General features: G+C 53.8%; 1 protein-coding gene across 3 annotated transcripts in view; it reads right to left on the bottom strand.

Moving 5' to 3' along the window:
* Positions 1-1,331: 1,331 nt before the first annotated feature.
* The window catches only part of CDH22 (cadherin 22), a 75,245-nt gene continuing 54,476 nt past the window's right edge, over positions 1,332-22,100 (bottom strand). For all 3 annotated transcript variants that reach the window (XM_079321832.1, XM_079321834.1, XM_079321833.1), the window contains exons 8-12: positions 20,052-20,188; positions 13,118-13,239; positions 12,747-12,864; positions 5,600-5,851; positions 1,332-4,247 (exon numbers count right to left, since the gene is read on the bottom strand). In XM_079321832.1, the coding sequence (XP_079177958.1) occupies positions 3,709-4,247; positions 5,600-5,851; positions 12,747-12,864; positions 13,118-13,239; positions 20,052-20,188 (1,168 nt within the window). In that variant the 3' untranslated portion in view covers positions 1,332-3,708. The remainder of the gene's footprint in view (positions 4,248-5,599; positions 5,852-12,746; positions 12,865-13,117; positions 13,240-20,051; positions 20,189-22,100) is intronic.

The following is a 22,100-nucleotide window of genomic DNA, read 5'->3' as shown; positions in this document are numbered from 1 at the left end:
CCAAAGTGTTTGGGTGCCTGAAGTGGGACAGCAGGACTTGGAGAGCTGTAGCTGGATGAGAGTTCTTGTAGCCAAGGACCTGGGCTGGAAATCCAGGTACAAACACTCAGCAATGCTCAACTCTCTGCAAACAGCCAAGTGTCCAGACCTGCCAGAGTAGGCAGCTGTGACCACAGCACTGACAGACTTGCTGTGAGGGGGCAATTAACAGTACAATTAATGGTGATGCTGGCAGAAAGGCTTCCTCAAGGCTGGCAGCTGTAGAGGCACTCATTGTAAGTGTGAGAAGGAAAACCAGGCTGAGGTCTGACAGCACACCTTGTGCCTCTGGAAAACCCTCTGGCCTCAAGACTTCCCCCTTCTGTCACAGCATCCCACTAATTGTTGTCATCAAAGGTCACCAGATGCTTCTTCCATAACATTTAGTGAATAATCAAGAGAGCAGGATGGAGTGGAGGCAGGGGGATGGTGAAGGATAAGGAAACACTCAAAGACCTGGGGGAACAATAATCCTGTTTTGGAACCAGGACTGGAAGATAAATGACTGTTGCTTTATGGAGCAGTTTAAAGTGTGCCTGTTCTATCTGCTGACCTACACTGAGGCCACCACTGAGCTTGGCCATGTCCCCCCTCTCTGTGCCTGCTCCATCCCTTTGTGCCTTTGGCACACTGATGGGTGCTGGAGCATTTGCAGCCACCTCAGTGAGGCTTCCCAGGCCCAGGGAGGGTAATGATTCTTTGCCAGGAGCACCCTGTTCCTTCCCCAGCCCCTGGCCATAAAGGAAACCATCAGCAATTGATTTAGCTGTGGTCAAGCCAGAATGTCATTTATTTGCATCATTTCAGTCTTAAAACTGAGTTTGAAGGAGGGTTTTTAAGCTGCTGCCAGTAACTGAATGCTGCTGTAGCACACAGCATCACCAAAATGAGAACAGGTCAGCTGTTGACAATGCTCAGCTGCACTGAAGCCATGAAGAATTACAGAATCATAGAATGGTTTGGGCTGCTCAAAGCACAACCCAACTTGCTCTTGAAAGGATGGAGAAAACCAAGGGCATTTTTTTTTCTTGTTCATTTTAATTTTCATTTCCTTCATGTTCAGAGAGAAAAAATGACCCTTCTCTTGAAGAAGCTTTTTCTGATGAGCATTTCAATGAAAAATGGGTAGAAGCCAGAGATGCAGCATCCTGCCAGTGGGAACATGCTGCAGGGGTTGGCTGTGCCACGGCCCATCAGCCACCCAGCCCCTCGTGGAAGGCACCAAAGGGTCCACAATGACAGGGCAATGCAAGGAAAGGAAAAAAGACAAAAAAAGCACATAAGACTCAGGCTAGACGACAAGGAAATAATTTATTTCCAGGTCCCAGAAAGACCTTGAAAAAATAACAAGGGTGAGGAAATCAACCTTCTAATTTCATCTGGGTAGAGAAACAAAACCAAAGTGACTCCATCAGACATGGTGGCACTGCCAGCTCCTGCTGGGGGGCGGGCAGGGGGTGCTGGCACCGCGCTCCTCCCGTATTTACAGCGGGACAGGAATGAAACGCAAGCGTGCGTGCATGCGCCGGGAAAGAGCACGGGCTGGGCAGGGAGGGGCTAAACACAGACCCTGGCAGACCCCATCTCCTGGGACAGAGCCCTGCTATTGCACAACACGTGGCTAGAGGAAGGGCCAGTGCTGGGGGGGCTCGGGCACAGCAGCCCAGAGGGAAAACACGAGCACATTCCTGAGGAAAGAGAGGGCTTTCTCCTGTTCTCCTGCTTGCAGGTGTGGGGTGGCACAGCACCCGAGGGCCCTGCTGCCTCCCCAGCATCATCACAGTGAACCAGCAGCACGCTGGTGCCAGCCACAGCACCACTGCCTTCCTGGAGGGACCAGAGAGGCCCTGAGGAGCTCCTGTCCCAGTATGAGCCAAGCTGGGGCTCTGCACAGGGCCATGGTGGCAGTGGGCAGCAGCAGCTGAGGGCAGGCACAGTGGCAAAGCCAGGTCCTGTCCCTCCACAGCTAAAGGACCAACGCCAGCAGCCGGGAAACAACACACAGTAAAAAAATGGACACGCATGTACATTTACAGTTAAACCTTCTCCGAGGAGAGAAAACAGTGTCTGTGGTTAAACTAAAAGGACAAACCCAATGACAAGCCCAGGATGTGTCAGGCCTTGGGAGACCGTATCAGTTACCTATCAATGATATAATTGATTTTTTCTCAACATGAACAGATAAGGAGCTGCACCAGCAGGATGGCCTGAGGCGCTGTGCAAGGACATCACTCTACAGGCTGTTCAGTTTTCCCTGTGGTAGTTGGCAGGCTGGGAAGGCACAGGGCACCCAGTGCTTTCCTCCAGCATCATCTGCAGCCTGAGGAGCAATGGCACATCCCACTGGTATCTTCCTCACTGCCTCCCAAACCCAGGAATTATATGCAGAAGCAGTCCCACGGGGAGCTCATGCTGGTTTGCTGCAGGATGCTGTGCTGGGGTGGGCACACCCTGGGTACCCCAAGGTGTCACAGATGTGCTGCCCAAACTGCTGCCAGCTCAGCCCCAGAGCTGTGCAGCAGGTTCTGTCTCACACACATCTCCTGGGCATGGCTGCTCTGTTGCTAATGGTGATGCTCTGCTGTCAGCTGGGTGCAAGCAGGAATTATTCTTCCCAGCTATGAGCTGGGTTCTGCACCCTGCAGCAAGGTCCTCCATGGGACGCAGCTCTCCCTCAGCCACTATGGCAGGGAACACTGCTGTCCTGCCTGCTGCCCTGTGCAGCTCACACCGTTTGGTGACAGCCAGTGCCTGGCTGGGTGCCCTGCAAACCCCAGATCTGTGTGAGGGGCTGGCAGAGCCCACCTGGGGATGCTGCTCTGGGCCCCTCTGATGGCTCTCCCCAGCACCACAGCTGCTCTGTGGCCAGGCCACACGGCCCTCGGTGACAGGAGGGACACCCTGTCTGTCACTGGGGCTGTGGGGCACACCAGGACTTGGCAGACAACATCTGCTGTGCAGAGAGTGTTGGGGTTGCCCCTCACATCAGCAGCACCTCTGTGATCACAAGACAGGGGTGAAGTGATTGCAGCACAGAAGGGAAACCTGGTTTGAGGTGAGCAGCTGCCCTGTGCAGGATGTGATCCCAGCGTGGCATCCTCCCTCCAACACCATGCCCGCAGCCAGGGCTACTGAGAGGCCCACAGGAAGCAGAGAGAAGGAAGACTTCAAAAAGCAGGTAAACTTAGGAGGGGAAAATCTGAACAGAAGTTAAAAGCTTGTTTCCCTCAGCAAGGAAAGCTCTTAAAGAAATCAAAGCTCTTTAAATGCTCTGACTCAAGTGACAAAAACAATTTAGACAACAAAAGGCTCCCGGTTTGCTCTTCCTCTCCTGGATGGGGATCACCGAACAGATCTATTTAAATGATAATTTGTGGGGGAGAAACCCTCTCCAAACCCTCTTGAATTAGATTTTCTCCTTCTTAAGTCAATTCGTAGTGCTTTGATGGAGACCAGCTTTGAGGAGATGAAGACACCCCGGTGGCTCCTCTGCTCCCCAGCCTCCCCAGGTGGGTGTGGAGCCCACCCGAGCCGAAGGCAGCTGCAGAGGAGCAGTCCCCGGTGCCTGCAGTGCAGCTTGGAGTCCAGGAGCATAGGATTCCTGATTCCCCGGGGCTCCTCACAGCCTGGAGCCCCAGCCCAGGAGGAGCCCAGGGGCTGGAGGGGCAGCTAGGACTCCTCGCCGTCCTCCTCCCCCCTGCGCCCCGCGTAGAGCGCTGCCAGCTGCCGGAACCGCGGCCCCCAGCCCCCCAGGTAGGAGAAGTCCTGCTCCGAGCCGCTGGACCAGGTGTTGATGGAGCTCAGGGAGGGCACTGGGGAGTCCGAGCCCTCGAAGGCATAGGTCTGGAATGAGTCATAGGGCGGCACAGAGAGGTCCTCATCCGCCTGCTCCACCTTCCTGCAGATGTAGTCTCTGAACACTGAGAAGTCCAGGTCTGGGCTCTGCACCCACTGTGGGAGGGCATGGAGCTCGGAGGCTGGGTTTCTGCCGGGGCCCCCCTCTCCTGGCCCCCCACCTCCATCCCCGGCTTTGATCTCACTGAAGTCGTAGAGGCTGCGCAGGGCTGACATGTCATAGGCCTCCGTGTCCTGCTCACCACCCCCTTCATCATTGTATTTGATGACATTGTCCCTCATGTCCTCGTCATCCTCAGAGGTCAGGTGGCTTTTGTGGTGTCGCTTCAGCGTGAGGATCAGAAGGACCAGCACTGGGAAAGGAAGAGACAGTCAGATGGGTGCAGAGTTTTGGGGATGCTGTGCTCCTGCAGGGCAGGACGACCCTGCTTGGTGGAGGCACAGCACTCCCAGCACAGGGAGCTCTTCCAGGATGCTGGACAGCTCCCATCAGCCAGGATAAAGCAGCAGCAGTGCTTTGTACTGGCCTGGAGAGAGGCTGCCCAGGCTCCAGGGCAGACCAGGAGCTCCCTTTGCCATGCAGCATGACCAGCTAGACAGGAGGGAGCAATGGATAAACACACAGCTGGACAGACAAACGGATGGGCTCTGCAGAAGGTGAGTAGGAAAAGGGGGTGCATGACTCACAGTAGCAGCCAAATGTTGGGTGGGTGAATGTGGAGCAGATGGCTCAGAGCCTGAGCAGCGAGCTGCAGCTGTGTCCTGGATCATCATCCATTCAGCCCATCACCTTTAAAGCACCGATGTGCACTTTATTCGTGTGGGCAATTAGGCAGAAATTTGTTTGCATTGCGTTGGAAAATGAGACCAGTGTAAAGTGCACCCTGTGGGAAAGGGTTTTCTGAACGGAGATGCAGCAGGAGACAGGGAGTGGAGCCATGCCAAGGAGAGGAGACCTCACCAATGTGCTGCCTCCCACAGCCTGGACAGCCCTTGGAGCCGGCCAGGAGCCAGCTCTGGGGCCAGAGAGGGCTTTCAGCAGCTGCATCCCTCAGCTGTCCTGTGCTAAACCCGAGGGCACTGCAACTCCTTCATTCAGAGCCCCTTCCCATATGCACACAAGCACACGCTCCCCATGCCCAGCAAAGCTTGTTCCAGGGGCAGGAGCAGCATTCCTGGGATACAGGTCCTGACCTAGGCAGCTCTCTGGTGTGACCACAGCCCAGCTCTGCATGCTGCCCACACACTCACACATGCTCTAACACTGACCTTTTCAGGTAAGAGCACACCTGTGTGCCCCACCCCTGCCACCCCTGCCCAGAAGCTGGGAGCACACACCCCATCTGCTGTGAGATGGCTGCTGTGGGCACAGCACAGCAGCTGGCAAGCAGCCCTTGGCTCCTGCCTGTCCAGGCAGGGAGCGAGCCAACAGCTCTCCAGGCTCTGCTGGGCAGCATCAGACCTGCCTGGCACAGGCAACTCTGCTCTGGCTGCCTTGTGGAGCTCAGCACACATGAGCTGTGGCAAACATGGGAAATTCCCCACTGGTCCCCCCAGCAGGGCTGAGGTTCTTTCCCCCCACACTGCAACCACCAGGGAGGAGACAGATGCAGAGGAGCCTGCTCTGTGCCCACAGCACCTGCCTGCAGACATTGCTGGAGCTGGGACAGGACAGGAAGGACCCAGGGGACAGGCAGGCACTCACCAACCAGAATGAGGACACAGACCAGCAGCGCGATGAGGGCGCCGGGGCTCAGCGTGGCTGACACGACGTAGGCTGTGCTGTTGCAGGACTGGATGGCCCCAGTGCTGTCACAGCCACACACACGGATGGTCAGAGTCCCTGTGCTGCTCAGGGCTGGGGGGCCGCTGTCCACCACCAGAATGGGCAGCAGGTACACGTCCTGCTCCTGACGATTGAAGCCCACTCTCTGTGTGTGCACCGCTGCCGTGTTGTCTGCAGGGAACAAGCAAAACACAGCAAAGTCACTCCTACATCACAGCCTGCAGGACCTGCCAGGAGCTCCTGCATGCTCTGGATGAACAGCAGCTGTTCCTGCACCACCTCCAGCAGCCATCCTATGAGAGCCTGGGGCATCCTCCTCTCCATCACACAGACCCAGCTCGTGGCTCCCTGGCACTGCAGCCCCCATGCCTGAACGTGGCCAGCTTCACTCCAGCTCGTTCCCCTTTGCCAGCAGCACCTCAGGGCCAGCCTGGCATCTCCTTTGTCACCACACCTGGGAGTGAGCTTTGCACAAGAGCAGCAGCACGTGTCTGAATCACACTGACAAACAAAGCAGGTGGCACAGAGAGAGGGGAAACACTTCCAAAAGACCCTCTGAGAGTGGCACAGAATCAGGATAAAAATCAATTGCTGACATGTACATAAGAACAGACAGGGTCTGCAGGTGGCACTGAGACTGCAAGAGCAGACATTGCTTCTTCCAAAGCTGAGAGCCATGAGTGAATGGTCCTGCCTCAGCCAGAGGGCCAGATCCGCCTGTGATCCCCTGTAGCTCCTGAAGGAGTAGGCAGAGCTTCTTCCAAGCCTCCCAGCCAAGTCAGGCATCCTCCTCCCCATCTGCTTACACACGGCTGCTTCAGGGGCTCAGCTGGCACAGCACAGCTCGTTAAGATCCCATTAACACAGGCACTTCTCGGGACCCTCCAGGGCCCTGGCGCCAGCCATGAACCCAAGGAGCAGCTGCTGCCCACCAGGAGCAGGGAGGGAGGGCAGGGACAGGGACTGGCACTGGGATTGACTCCCTGCCCAGGGGTGCTGCAGGCTGCCAGCCAGCAGCAGCATGGGCAGGATGGGGCTGAGCAGCAGGTGACAATTGCAGCCAGGTGTCACAATGCCTGCAGTCTTTATCCAATAAACCATAGATTGGCCCACTCACAGCAAGGTGCTGCTGTCTACAGACTCTTCTCATCTGACCTGATTTATGCCAGACCATCCCCTTTCTCCATGAATCAGCTCCTCCACTGGAAAAGACATCTACTGTAACTCTGGCCCTTGGGCTGCTGCCATCACGGAAATTGCTGTATGGATTGGGTGCTGCATGAAAGCACACAGGGCATGGTGGGGACAGCAGGTGAGCCAGGATGGGAGATCCACTGGTCAGCAGGAAGCAGATCCCAAAGTCTCTGTGTGGCAGAAGGCACAGCAGAGCACAGACTCCTGTCCTGTGGGACACCTGCCCCCATGGCTGAGCCTTCTGGAGCATGTGGCAGCAGCACCAGAGCAACTGGGCAGAGATGTCAGGATGGACAGGGAGCACTGGCCCCTGGGTGCAAGGAGGCTGAACCAAGTGTGGTGGCAGCAACATTTGAGAGCTGCATGTAGCCTACCAAGGATGAGCCAGAAAAAAAAATTATTGTTATGCTAATTGTTTGCACAAAGGTAATGAGATCTCATTTGGTGCTGGTCCCCCCTCCTTGCTGCAGTGTAGCAAAGGGATATAAATAACATTAATGGCACCATCTCAGCAAGAGGCCAGGGCTAACTCCTAGCTAGGCCAGCTAAAAGAAATTCTCAGACACCTGGATCGAATGGAGATAAAACCACAGGACAAAAAGGACAGACCAAAGTGCTGTAAGGCACTGTGCAAAGTGCAAGGCTCTGGCCACAGCCCAGGAAGGTCACCTTTGCTGTCACTGTCACACCAGTCAGGTCACCATCCTGGGGCTGGGGTCAGATTGTGGCTCAGAGGATCCCTGAGCACACAGCCCTGTACCTCCAGCTCAGCCCAACCCTCACACAGGGCTGGAGGAACACAGTGCTTGGGAACTCCCCCAGCTGCTCTTCAGCACTGTGTAAATGCAGGGGTAGCACCAAACCTCTCTGGAAATGCAGCAGGAGGATGGCAACTCCCTTCTGTTTACAGCCAGCTCCTCTTAGGGACCTGTGACAAAGCATGCTGTATTTTTAGAACAGTCTCTAGAAACCAAGGGGAACTACACATGCAAGTGGCAGAGGGGCAGGCACCAACCTCAGCTCAGCCCAGACAGTTTAGGCAGCCTGGCACCACTGAAAAAGAAATACTGCCACCCACCAAGCCAAAATAAAGAGGTTGGTACTTAAATCTAAAAGCAGAATGACAGACAGGTCTGCTCAGAGAAACCTCACCTCAGGAAGGAGCTGAGGGTTTGCCCTGTGACCCAAAACTTAATGTAAGGGAGCAACAAAAATCACAACTACAAGCACTATTTTAAACACAATGAAACTATATTTTATCTCCTGAACAGGGTGATGGGCACCCTTCATCCCAGGAAGGAGAGCCACAGAAATTTCATGTGTACACCAATGAACCTGCTCAGCAAAGCTCTGCAGCCAGAGCCTGACCTAGCAGGGACCACCTGTCCCTGGCACTGAAATGGCTGCACCCCCTGCCCACCACCCCTGCTCCCCACCACCATCATGAACTCTCCTCTGTTGGATGTTTGCACCCCTGCTACTCGCAAACTTCTGTGTTCCCCTCTGAGATACTCCAAAAAAAGTGCTCTGCCACAAGATTGTAGTCATTTTGATCACAGATCTGGGAAAATTTTGCCCAGATCTTGGAATGTATATCCTGGAAAATGCATCCAAAGCAACCTCCCACAAAACAATTGTGATTTCTCTTGGTGCAGTTGTTTCTTTACACGTAGCTGACCCACAGCAGCTGCTCTGGGATGTGTCTTGGTGCAGATTTGTTTGCATTGGCACAGCCCAGGCAGCCCTGGCCCTGCAGCCCTCCTGTCTCTTCCTGCCAAATCCATTTCTGGGGTGATGAGCTGAGGAGCAGTGCTTCTCAGGAGCAGCCCTGGAGTGTCAGCAGACGTTAATCCACAGCTTTCCTGAGCAGACGAGTCTGGGTCTCCACACTTGGTTTCCTGCCCAGTTCCCACAAAGCTGCACCTTCTGCTGTGGTTGTGCTGAGTGTCCTCTGATGCCCCAACACAAACCTTTTGCTATCACTGCTTTCTTGCTGCACAAATTGACATTTTCTTCATGGCTTTTCACTGCCACCCTCTCTCTGATCACGCAGTGACATTATCCTGTGTTACATCACATCATCTTGTGTGGCAGGGTAGGAGATGGCCCCTTTGCCACCTGAGGAGCAGGACACTGACCAAGGCAGGAACTGGCATGAGCTGAACATACAGGGACTCATCAATACTGCCCTATGAGGAAAGTTAGGAAATGCAATATACTCTGGTGGTAGCTTAACGTCACTATGAATAATAAAATAATTAAGTCTCCCAGACTCCCTCTCCAAAGAGGCTCTTGGCAGCCTCGAAGACAGAACTAATAAATCCTTCTCATAACTCAATCTCTAACAGTGCTAGGAGAGCAGGAGGGATTTTTTGATGTCCCATCCCTCTCCTACACCCACAGGGCCCCGTGAGCATCCATCTTCCCCTTGTGCAGCAGCTGCTCTGCTGCTGTACCAAGCCTGGGAACACCAGCTCTGGGGAGGAGCAGTGGCACCTGCCTGGGCCTGGGGGCACACTGCTGCCAGAGCTGCCCCAAGGAGCAAACCTCCTCCAGCCCCAGGTGCTGCAGCTGGTAGAAGAAACACTCTGTTTTTCCCTTCTGCCTCTCCCTTCTCTCAATCTCCCTGGGTACCAGGGCACAGCACCACTGCTGCTGCTCTGCTGCTTGCTCAGCCCCGAGGAGGTTTGATGCTCTTTTACACACACCCCTCACCCCCACCCCGGCCAAACGAGCATCTGCACTGCCTGTGCTGAGAGGGGCATCCCTGAGGGGCTGGAGGAGGCTTCCTCTATCCTCAGGCAAACCCCAAATCCTAACGTTTTGCTTTTGATTGTCAGGATTTTCAGATCTTCTATCACCCATTACATGCTCTTAATGAGACCTGCAGAGAGTTCAGACATCTGCTTGCCGAGCCCTTGAGCCCTGGAGTCAGTAGCTCCATGTGTCACTCCACATTACCTAGCACTCCTTCCAGGTTGCTGGGCTTGGATACTTTCTACCATCCCTTCCAACACAATTAGCATTTCTTGGAGAACATGATTTCAGGCTTTAATTGCCTTTGATCCTGCTGTAATCAATTTTCTCAGGCCAGAAACCCAGCAAAAGGCAAGTTTAGGAAACAGAGGATGGTGAATGCCTTTGGAATGGCATCAGTTGGATCTTAGCATGGTCAGCTTCTCTAATTTCATCCCTTCCTTTAGTCACTGCATATGATGGGCATCTTCCTCCTGGATCCTCGCTGTTGTCACCACAGGTGGCATTTACTCCTTGTCTGATGAATCAGCAAGTGTGTGAGCGCTCCCTCAGATCAAAAGCACAGAAAGAGAGGCACCATTAGGCAATGGTGCTGTTTCCAAAAGCCCAGCTCTTGCCAACCACCTGTAACTCAGCTATGTGGTCACCTGCAGGGACACACTTGGTTTCTGCAGCTCCAACCTGGAGCCAGCACAGCTCTGTGTGCCACACCCAGGACCCCTGGAGGGACCCCCAGCACTGGGAGCTGGCAGCTCACAGCCCCCCAGGCTCCCCCAAACAGCCCCCCCATGCCAGCTGATCCTGCCCTGCCCAGCTGCAACAGGAGCACTCCTGAGCAGGTGCTGGTCCCCACCCTGCTGGGAACAAGTCACTCCCCGAGGTGGATTTCTGGTGCCACGAAGGAGCCAAGTGAAGTAGGTGCAAAGCAAAAGAGAGGATTTAAGCAAGAGTTTAGAGAATCCATCTGTGCTGACATCCATCAGTGTCACTCCTTGGCTGCAAAAGCAATATTTATAAATCACGTTTCAAAACTGGCTACAAATTTGTACAAAGAAACAGATGGGCTGGTGGTAGCAGTTTGTCACCACTGATATTTATATGGGGGAGTAGAGACAAGTGCAAGAGGGGTGAATGCAGGAGAGGGAAGCAATGGGGGAACACAAGGGAGGATGCAGCAAGGACACCTATGAGAGCAGGGGCAAAGTGAGTGTACCCAGGGCAGCTGATGGACTGCAGAAGGGGACAGAAATCAAAGGGAGGGAGATGGCACCAAGGCACTCTGTTAGAAATGAGGGGTGCCTCCATCTGCCACAGGCAGCCACCTCTTCTTGCTGTGGAACACAGCACTGCTCAGCAACTGGGAGGGTCTCCAAACACTCTGGGAATAACCCTGCAGCAACAACATTTGTTTTCCCAAGAGCAGGAGGCGGGAGGTGATGCCAGCTTTTACTCATTTTATGCAGTGTTACACCACACAAAAAAGCTCGAGGGATCGTTTAGCACAAAGAATTACCCCGTGCCACAAGAGCCTCGTCCCACTCAAGAGAGCAGCAGCTCCAGAGGAGATGGTGGCACACGTGCCCTGCACCTGCTGCAATGCCAGTCCTTGGGCCACTGCTGCTGGACCCCCACACAGAGCCAGGGAGCCCCTGCTAAGCCCCATCCACCCCCTACCAGAGGAGCAGTGGCTCTGGGATGGCAGCCTGGGCATGGCAGACACCCTGGGGCAGAGCTGGGAGCCTCCCGAGGGTCTGGGCAGGGGTGGACACCCGTGTTCAGGCACATTTTCATAAGGCACTTCAAAGAAAGTGAGGGAAGTTAATCGCTGGGTGTGGGGCAAAATCTTGCTGAGGATTAAAGCCTGTTTACATGATAAGAAGCAAAGGTCTTCTGAACAGCTGCCCTTGAGCAGAGGGGGAGGGACTGAGGTCAGGGACAGCTGTGCTACTCAGGACACAAAGCAATATCCAGCCGTGCTACCATCACATCTGAAGCTTTTCCATTTTGACTATCCCTAATAATGCTGAACTAAACTGAGCAAGCAGGATCTTACGTCAGCAAAAGGCTCCTAGGATAAGCTCAGAACAAACCAAACCAGGTTTTTGACAGATAAAGCTGCAAAAGCAGAGAAAGAAATGGTTTTAAAAGAAAACCCAACCAAAACCCAAGAAGAATTTCAATGCAGTCTGCTGGCCCCTGTGACAAGCACATACACATGTGGCTGGAGAAGGTCCCAGTATCTGCAGGGGACCCTGCTGAACCTACTGCTACAATCAGCACCTAAATTCACCCTAAACACCAGCCAAAAATAGGAAGCATCCTCATAACTACTGTTCTGGATTGTTACTGTTCACACAAATGCAAATGACCTGACAGCCTGCAAAGTCCAAGAGCAGCCAGGCTCAGGCAGCAGAACCTGCATGGCACCCCAACACTCACAGCAGCATCAGCTACTGAGCTCAGGGATGCAGAGAACCCCAGAGCTGCCCAGAGAAGGACAGGCTCTGCCTGGCTGCATGTCCCAAAGGAGAGGACAAGCCCCAGGAAACAGAGGAACTTCACTCCAGAGCCACCACCTCACAGGGAATGGAGGCTCTGCAGGCTTTGTCCCAGAGAAGCCCCGTGTCTGTGGGCTGGCTACAGCATGGTCCCAATGCCTCCCAGGGCTCTGGAGCTGCTCCCATCTGTCAGGGGCACAAGGCTGGCTATTCATTTGGCATCCCCAAGATGACCCATGCTCCAGGATTTACCTTGGAAAGGGATAAATCATAACACTCAAAAAGGGAGTATGTTCCTCTATAAATCCACATCATCTCCTTGCCTGCAGGCAGGTTGGAGATTTCCCATCAAGAAAGGGTCTGAGAGCCCTGAAAATACCAAAGGCTTAACCAGACAGCATGAGAGGAGCTTTGTGGCTGCTTGCAGCAAGGAATAAAGCTGGCAGAGCCTCCTTGAGGAAATCCAAGCTGTTAGCTGATCAGTCCCACCATTTCAGGTTGACAAGAAGCTCTGCAACATGCCCGAAGCACCCAGAGCTGGCACAGTGTCTGTAACCCATGGCCAGGGGTGCTGCTCAGCCTGAAGGATGCTGGGCCAAGGGTACAGTAGGACTTACCCTGGATATCCAGCAAAGAGAAATGGTGGTTGTTGGTGGCTTCGGGTGCCAACGTGAAGTAGAAACGGTGTCCACTCTGAGGCTCATCCCGATCCACAACGCTGATTGTCTGGATCAGCTGTGGGGAGAAGGCAGAGTGAGCACCAGTGCTGCTCCCACACCTCTCCCAGGGTCCAGCCAGCAGCATTGCCAGCTGCAGCCACAGAGAGGGACGAGCCTTCAACCCTGCAGACGGGACAGTGGGACCAGCAGAGTGACTCCCACTGTGACAGGGGCTGCACAGGCTCTCAGCAGAAGGGGACAGCTGGGCAAGCTGGCACTGGTCCAGAGTGTTGCCTGCAGCCTGAGACCAGGGCTAGGGGCTCTCGTACCTGGCCTGGCTTGGCATCCTCACACACAGCAGCCTCATAGGGGGTGGCAAGCTCAGGTGGATTGTCATTGACGTCCAGGATCCGGATACGGAGAGAGGCCCTCGACACCTGGGAGTGATTATCTGAAACAGAAAGAGAAGCAGAGCTTCAGGACAGAGAGCCAGCTGCTGCTACCAGGGAGCAAACCCCTTCATCCCCATCTCTCCAAGGCCATCGTGGCTGCTGCCAGCACTGCACCTCTGCCTGCCCATGGCCAGACTGCCTACAGGACAGCAGCACCTGCAGAGCTCCTTCAGCCTCACTGCACCCTGCAAAAGAAGCCAGACCACTGGGCTGTGTGCCAAGGGCTCCTGAAACACCCCCTGACCTACCCCTGGAAAACTGGGGCGGCCCAAAGCTAGTCCCAGCCATAAGGGTCAGCCATGCACTGGTGCAGATTTGTGCTGCAGAAAAACAGCACCAAGATGGGACAGAAAACTTGGATGTGAGATCACCCCCTGAGCTGGATCCTGATCCACAGGGGCTTGAGACAGGCAGCACCGTCTGAGCAATGGAGCTGGGATGTGAAACAGCTGCTGTCAACTAAAGTCACAGGTTGGTGGTGAGATCTGTCCCTCCACCTCTGCTGTGCCCAGGGTCAAATGTGCCCTATTGAGACAGGAGGCTCTTGCCCAGGGACTCCAGCCCCTTATGCTGACACTGGGTGTTTTTTGCCATTGCAGCTTAAACCTCTGGCATGAGGGGTCATGCAGTGACACTGAGGGCAGCCCTCTCTCCCTGGCACTCACCAGCCCAGCCTCACACAGCCAGTGGTCCTGGGGAACCCCCTCCCTCGGGGTTCACTCTGCACATGGGGCAGCATTTACACCTCCACTCACTGCAGCATCACTGAGCTGCACACACACTGCCGAGGGACACTGAGCCCGTGCCACAGGATTATAAATCACTCTGGAGGGCCTGATGTTTGCTGAAGCACCTCATATATCTCCAGAAATGAGAACTCCCTCTTACTCCATCTCCTTTGTTTTACCCAGAGGCTGCACCTGTGACAGAACTAATGCTTTTCTCCACACTCAGGCAGGAGTTCTGCTGCCTGTTTGTCTATAACATTAATACTGGCCCAAACAGATCAGGTGGGGGAGGACCCAGGGGAGAGGAGATTTAGCGCTGCTCCATAATTAGCCAGGAATCTAAGCCCCCTCCCCAGAGCTGCCTTCACCAGGTTCTCACGTTATCACTCCTTCTCACCCAGACCAGCTGCTCTGGTGATTAGATAGTTGTTTTTGGGGGAGGGAGGCTGAAGTCGTGACTAAAAGCCTAGAACTATGTGTTATTTTAAAAGGCATATTGGTGCAGTGAAATAAACTGCAATTGCTTGCAGGAAGAGAGGAAGGGGGAGGCAGTGGGGTGAAAAGGGAGCCCGGGGAGGCGGCGGGGTGTGCGCTCGATGCCCACAAATGAGCAGGAAGAAAAAGGGTTCAGTTCCTGCAAGAAGGAGGATGACAGCACTTCATCACCCCCTCCTCAACCCACAGCAAAATGGGTAACCATCCCTGCTGCTCAGCTCTGGAGCAGGATGGGATTGCTGAGGAAAGGCAGAAAGAGGGGAGAGGAAGACAAGCCTGCAAGGAGGAAGAATCCAGGACCCCAGCTCTTCCTCTTCTAACTGTAACCCAGAGTAGGAGTTCCTCAGTGCCCCACAGCCAGCTGTGAGCAGGAGCCAATCTCAGCACTGCTGAACCCTCCCCAGGACCTGCTGGGATCATGTGTGCCAGGGCTGGACATCCAGGTGATCCTGGCAAAGCAGCTTCTCTTCGAGTCCACCTGCCCCAGCCCCTGAGGAGGATGTGCTCAGCGTGTCCAGAGCTGGGCAGGAGCACAGGGCTGAGTTTGAGCCCAGCTCCAGCTACACATGGAACAGGGTCACAGCACAGAGCTGAGCACCTGCCCTGACCCCTCCCGAGCCAGGGCTCACATCCCACATCCCTGGGCACAGCTCTGAGACAGTGACCTTTCTAAATGCACCCTGTCATGCAAAAGCTCTCCTTCTGCCCTGCCAAAACTGCTGAAGCCTGAGGCTCACGCTCACTCCTGGCTCAGTGACGGGGTCAACATTTGATGTGTCCAGGAACATCAAGGTTAGAAAGGCAACTGCTGCACTCTTGTCTACCTTTCCAGTGAGACACACATCAGCTTCTTTTTATTTTGGCTGCACAATGTATATTTGAAGGTTTCTCAATGCTTTATCAACTTCCCTCTTCCTCTGAACCAGTACCTGGATTTACAGGTGGAAAAAATAAAAAATGGTTGGATGTATTTGAAAAAAGTTATCTTCAAAACATCTGAAATATATTTTTTGTAACAATGGCATAAACTAATATTATGATGGTCAGAAGTGAGATTAAGATTGCTGGAGCACATCTGTGATGAAAGACACAAAGCACTCTAACTAACAGAGGATTCACATCTGCGAGGTGAGAAACTCTGGCCTGTGCTTTCCCTGGCTGAGTGCATGCCCAAAACACCCCAGCACAGGAGCCAAGGCTCAGCAGGCAGGTCCCAGAGCCAGAAAGAGAAGCAGAGAGGGTGGGTGAGGCTGTGGTGTGGGTGCTGCAGGGAGCTGGGGCTCTGTGAGCAGCACCTGGCCCGTGACTGAGGCGAGGGCAGCATGTGCTGGCTGAGGGCAACTGGAAGGGAAAAAAAGCCATCTTCCATTGCAGCATCTCTCCTCGGTATTCCAGCTCAGCTGACTGACATGCAAATTAGTTTAATTATTTCTTCTTCTAAAATAAATTATATTTTGCAGTGGCTGCAATATGTTGTGTCAGGCAAAATTACATTCAATATTTTTAAACTAATTGATGTCAGCCTTGAGAAAACCTGATTGACAGCAGCGAGAAAACTAGGCTGCTACCTAAACGCTTTCCTAAATTAAAATTAAACATGCCGTTTTTCTGCATTTCCTTCAGGAGTTGGAATGCTATTAATCTGAAAAGACTGAGGAAAGAGACATGGAAAATACACAGAACAAGAGGGAGATGCTGGAAGCACAGCCGTGCAGCATGGGAGCTCCAGGCTGGTGACTGGCAGCTGCCTTTGCCAACATGGGAGGAATTATTTCAGAGCCACTGGAGCTGCTGTGCGTGGGGGACAGAGCTCTGCCCAGTGCTTCCATGGTGCTGCATCTGTGCCAGCCTCATCACAGCCACCAGCGTGGCTCAGGGTGTGCCAGACACCCTGCCCAGGTGCCTTGGAGCAGAACAGGCAGCACTGGGACAGGACTGGCAGGGGTGGGACAGGCAGTGCCAGGATTCTGGAGCATGAGATGGTCACAGTCCTGCTCCACAGCAACCCTCAAGAGTCAAATGCCTCAGAGGAATCTTCATCCACATCCCAGAGTATTTCCTTAATTAATCATGTAAGTAAGTAATCGGAACAGGACAATATTCTCCTCTTAAATATGCAGAAGCAAAACACCAAGTTGCCCTCTCCCTGAGCTGCAGACAGCTGAGTGCTCACAGGACTGACACCGAGCAGCTCTGGGCAAGTGCTCAGCAATGCTGAGCTCTGCAGCAGCTCCCAGGGATGGGAAGGGACTGACAGTGCTTGGTCACCCCTGCTGTGGCAGGAAAGAGGGGACTCGTGGTTTCTGCTGTGCCAGGATCCAGCCCTTACTCCCCCAGACCCTCACACAATCTCACAATAAAACACTTTGCATTTTTACACTCAAACCTTTCTAGTGGAGGTCCAAACCCAGCAAATGCCATTTCCCCTCCATTTTCCACACACCCAAAAGTGCTCAGCAGCTTTTCTCAGGTCTGAGGAGAGCCCAGGGGACCGTGGGCTGCCACGTGCAGCAGCAGCACCTGGAGCAGACCAGCTCAGGGACACTGCTGGGCACAGCATCCAACCTGCTCTTGTGTCAAGGCCAAATTGGTACAATATTGAATTCAAAATTTTTACATTAGTAAGGAAGTCAGAAGAGGCAGGAGGGGATTTTATTCCTTGCTATCTCAGCAAATTGGGGGAACAAAATGCAGAACAGAAGACTGGGATGTGCCACTCTGCTCTCCAGCCCTGATGCCACAGCTCTGGGGCACAGGGTGAGTTTGTAGCTGCTGGTGCAGCTCCTGCCTGCAAAGCAGAGTGCTGATGCCAAGGACAGAGCAGGGGCATGCCAGGGCTATGGCTCGTCTGACAGGTGGCTGTATCAGAGGCTGGAGCTGAAAACGTGGCTCCCAGCTGAGGGGAAGCAAAGTGGAAGCAGCAGTTAAGCCAAGTAACATATAAATGGCTCTCACCTCTCCTGAGTCCTGCCCAAACTCAGCAGCATGAGAGTCATTAAATTGCATCCAAACACAATGCTCTGATTAAAGCCAGTCTCCAGCAGGAAGATTTATCATCTCAATTACCAGCAGTGGACACAGCAGTCAAGGCCTCATCATTTTACATGAGCAAAGAGGAAAACAGGAAGAGAATCACTAATATTAGCCCAAGGAAGGTAAACAGCTTGCGAGGGAGATGAAGATTTATCTGTGGAAACGCTTGGCCTGGTCCCAGGGCAGATTAGCTGAACATCCCCCATGTTTCCTGCCATGCTGCAAGGCCAAACACTTTGCTGGTCCCTGGCTGGCCCAGGCAGCTCCTGCTGGGGGTGCCTGGCTTGGGGGGACAGAGCTGCCCTTGCTCCTCATGCCAGCAGTGAAGCCCAGACAGATCATGGCACAGCTGGGCACCTTCTGCAGCTTTTCTTACTGCTTTCAGGGGCAAATCCACTCTGATATCCACAGGTGGGAAATAACCTCGACACAGCCCTGCTGCAGCAGCAGTGGGCACCAGACAGGGCTCTCCAGGGTGGGGGCACAGCTCGTGTTTGGAGCTGCTCCAGCCCCACAGGCTGCCTGTGGGAACAAGTGCTGCCAGTGGGGCTGGCTGTCCTTCAGCCTGCAATGGTCAAACCCAGCCCAGGACAGCCCCAGCAGCAGACCAGGGATGCAACATCTTGCTGCAACACACTGCAGGACATGCAGCCGATGCCATGGGAACACAGTGGGTGCAGCCTCCCACCAGCCCCAACGAGCTGAGGCACCAGGCACAATCCTGGGCAGCAGGACTCCCACTGGGTCTGTTCCATTCATCCTGCCAAGTTTACACCTCACTGAGGAAAGAGAAGATACGAGCACTTGCCTGTGATGGAGTTGGTGACGTCCAGCCTGTGGCACCCAGCTGCACCCCATGTGCCCATGGCACCTGCCAGCACCCCTGGCCCCAGACTCCTGTGTGCCAGGAACTGCAGTGCTGGATGTGCTGCTGCCAGCGTGGAGGCTCCCAGTGCCCTGCACTCCCAGAGCCATGGCTGATCCCACTGTGCCAGGCACATCCTGGCAGCTGCTGCACGGCCCCGCTCCGAAAGCCCTCCATCACTCAGAAGGCTGCACCTTTACAACTGCCCTTTCCAACTGAGGATTCAGACATAAATTGTACTTTAAATTCAATATCAGTCATTAATATTTCATGATTACAAAACGTTAAGGATAATGTCACTGGGAAGAATGTCTGGGCAGCTAAAACGGATGAGTCAGAGCTCACCACGGGAGAAGTCAGAGCACTGAAGAGTCTCCCTGGCTTTTGAAGCAATCCAGCCTGACAGGCTTCCCTGCCAGAGGGGAGCTGCAGCATTTACTGACTTGTTCTGAAATCCTAGCCACAGCATGTAAATATTGTCCTTCTGATTCTTGTCACCTCACGTTTCCTCTGGATGCTGAGCTGTGCTGCAATGCTGCCATCCCCTCCTCCCGGCAGAGCCTCCCCACGGAGCCCCCAGCACAGGCCACAGCTGGACTGCCCTCCTGGGGATGTGATCAGGCAGGGCTCACAACAGTGCCACAGCCAGAGAGCACAGGGGTCACTTCTGCCATCCAGCACAGAGCACTGGCACAGAGACTGGGATGCACCACAGAGACAGAGATATCCCCTGGGGCAGGGGTGGTCTGGCCAGGGCCACTGACCCCTCCCTTCCCAGGGCCAGGTGGCCACCTGGCCAGAGTGGGTGGCAGGATCCGACCTCTTGGACCACAACCTGGCTCCTTGAACATGGACAGCAGCTTCAACACTCTAGAAAGAGCAAAGAAACACTCAGAGCAAAGCCTGGGGAAGGCTCCTGCCCACAGATGGACAACCCTTGGCACATGCCAGCAGGGATAAGGAGGTGCTCTGCAGCCACAGAAGCTCCCTGGTACTCACTGCAGGGCCCAGGCTACCCTGATGACTTGCACATCCAAAATATGGAAAACTTTGAAGAATGAGGCAAAGCATATTTCCCAGCATGGCACCTGGGACATTCTGCTCCCACAGTTCCTTCCCACTGCTGCAGCCCCAGCACCTTTCATCCATTCCTTCTGTGCCAAGCCTGCAGCACCCCAAGCACACAGGAGGCACCCAGAGCCACAAACCCAGGTGCAGTCTGTGAATCCCAAACACTGAGAGCTCTGGCAGCAGCAAGTGCTGGCAGTCCTGCAGTGGCACAGGGCTGCAGCTGATGGGACACCCACACAGGGCACATGATTGATCCAGGAGGGGCAGTGATGTGAGCACAGCCCCCTGGGTGCTGCTCAGCAGGTGTGAGTGCAGGCAGCGAGCTGTGCAGGGATGAGTGGCAGAGATGGCGCAGAGATAACACAAATTTGATTAGTGTTCATCAAATATACTATTCGACCATGCTCCCTTATTAATGCTCGACTCAGGAAGAGTATTTTTAGGTTGTCTAGGGAGATGTCAGACTCAGTGCTGCTGCTTTTTTTTTTCTCTTTTTTACTTCAATGTTGATTAACACTCATGTCTTGGCTACCCCTGCAATGACAGTACCCATACTCCTCCTCCTGCCCCACTCCAGCTCTGCACAGACTCTGCTGCACACAGCATTCCTCCATCTCACCTGCTTCCATGGCCAGGACAGTGATGTTGTGCCACCCTGCTGTCTCCCTGTCCAGGACCTTCCCTGTCACAATAGCTCCAGTTTTGGCATCGATGTCGAAGATCCTCTCGGCATCCGTGCTGCGGTCGATGGCGTACCTGTGACCAGGCAAAAGGGGCAACCATGAGCAGCTGGATGTGCCAAGCCCACCCTTAAACCAGCCCCTGGAGTACTGGAATCTACCACCACAGGCCCTGTATCACTGCTCCCCTTGTGCTGTGTTGCAGCATGGTACAGGAAGGCCACGTTTCTACCAGGCTGCAAGCCCAGAGCCTTCAACTAAAATTAAAGTGTGGCTTTTGGTGCATAAAGTGGAACTGTGCACAGATTTTGGACAAGGGGAAAAACCTGCTCTGATGGGAACCTTATGCTCTGAATAGACAGAGCAATACAGAAATTGTGGGCTGTAACTTCACTCGTGACTCTGGGAAGCTCCAGTGCTGTAGGTTCAGGAAAAGCATGAATCAAACTGAAGGTGGGTACCCCTGCTTGAGGAGCCCATCTCACCTACCACCCCCTCTCCTGCACCCACCCAAGTGAGACACCCAGAGGGCAGCCAGACCTGCAGACACCTCAGTGCAGCTACAGCTGGCACAGAGCACAGGGTCTGGGCTGAACACGTGCAGAAATCCTGGCAGCAGCAGTGGGCAGCAGCCAGCATCCCCTCATCAACACACCACATCATGCCAACCCCAAGATTTGCCCTATTTTGAGCTTCCCAGCCCCACAAGGAACAGGCTGATGAGCTCCTCCAGCTCCAGCAGTGTCCAGCTGCTCAGCACAGACCCATCACATCTCTCACTCTGCTATTCCACTGCTTCAGTGCTGCCCCAAACAGCCCCTCCTGAGGGTGCAACCCACCTACTCCCTGGGCCATCTCCAGATTCCCACTTCTCCCCAAGGCAACCCCACAGCTCACAAGGAGTCAGACACCAGGTTTAGCCCTCAGCCTCCACCAGGACACCACAAATCCATGCATGTCCCAGTGGCACGTCCTGCATTTGCAGCCATTACACACGGAATGGAGCAAGCCAACATTAAATCAGGGCACAATGAGATGTGAGCTCCTGAAGGAAAGGGCTGGAAGGGAAGCCTGATCCAGCTGAGGCCCTCGAGCATAGCCATAGCACAAATAACACAAACCACCACTGCAATCAGAATTAGAAATCCAGAAGGCCTGCAAATCACAAACAATACAGCATAATGTTATTGTGTACAGCATCTTTCACACACACTGAATCCCAGAGTGCTTCACAGAATTAAATAATACAAGACAGCAAAGAGTACAAAGGATAAATTACCAAAAGGAGGGCTGTGAATAAATTAAAGCCTTCAGTCACATGTCCAACCACAGAAGGAAGATAAATGCAGGGACAAAGCAAACTGGAAAGCTGGTGAGGTAGGACTGAGAGGCCACATTGGACAGGAGCAGAGCAGGACAGGCTCCAGGCTAGCAGCAGGTTCAGGACAGGGGAAATGCTCCACTTGCTGCAGAGCAGCTTTCCAGCTGTGGGTCCATCATTCACATGGCTCACAGCCAAGGAACTTCAGCTCACCTTCTTCATGCACCATAGATGGCCACAGATAGCCCTGTGCTGTTCAGCCCCATGCCCTGGGATGGGACCAGCTGCAGATGGGAGTGCCTCTGGCAGAGCTCCTGTCCATCCACACAGCTCCATCTCTGATGGAGGCACACAAAAAGGCATTCCTACACTGTTTAACATGTTATACAGTACCAGATTAGATTCCCTAGCTCTCTCCCCTTCAGACAGATGGGGAGATGAGAGAGTAAATACAACAGCACTTGCTTGCAGCCAAATAAAAACATTCAAAAGTCACTATCTAAATTCACTTTTACCCAGCCACCATCTAGTATTTATGTAGCTGAATTCCTCCTCCCACCTTGCATCTAGAGGTAATGGACATTTCTCACACAAAGCCAGGTACAAGCTGACATATCTCAAAACCAGCTACTAGGGCCTGCCTGCATTTTCTGCCCCAACTCCCAGC

Source organism: Erithacus rubecula (assembly GCF_903797595.1).
Source record: "Erithacus rubecula genome assembly, chromosome: 18".
NCBI classification, from domain to species: Eukaryota; Metazoa; Chordata; class Aves; order Passeriformes; family Muscicapidae; genus Erithacus; species Erithacus rubecula.
This window is presented reverse-complemented; position numbering and strand designations above follow the sequence as displayed.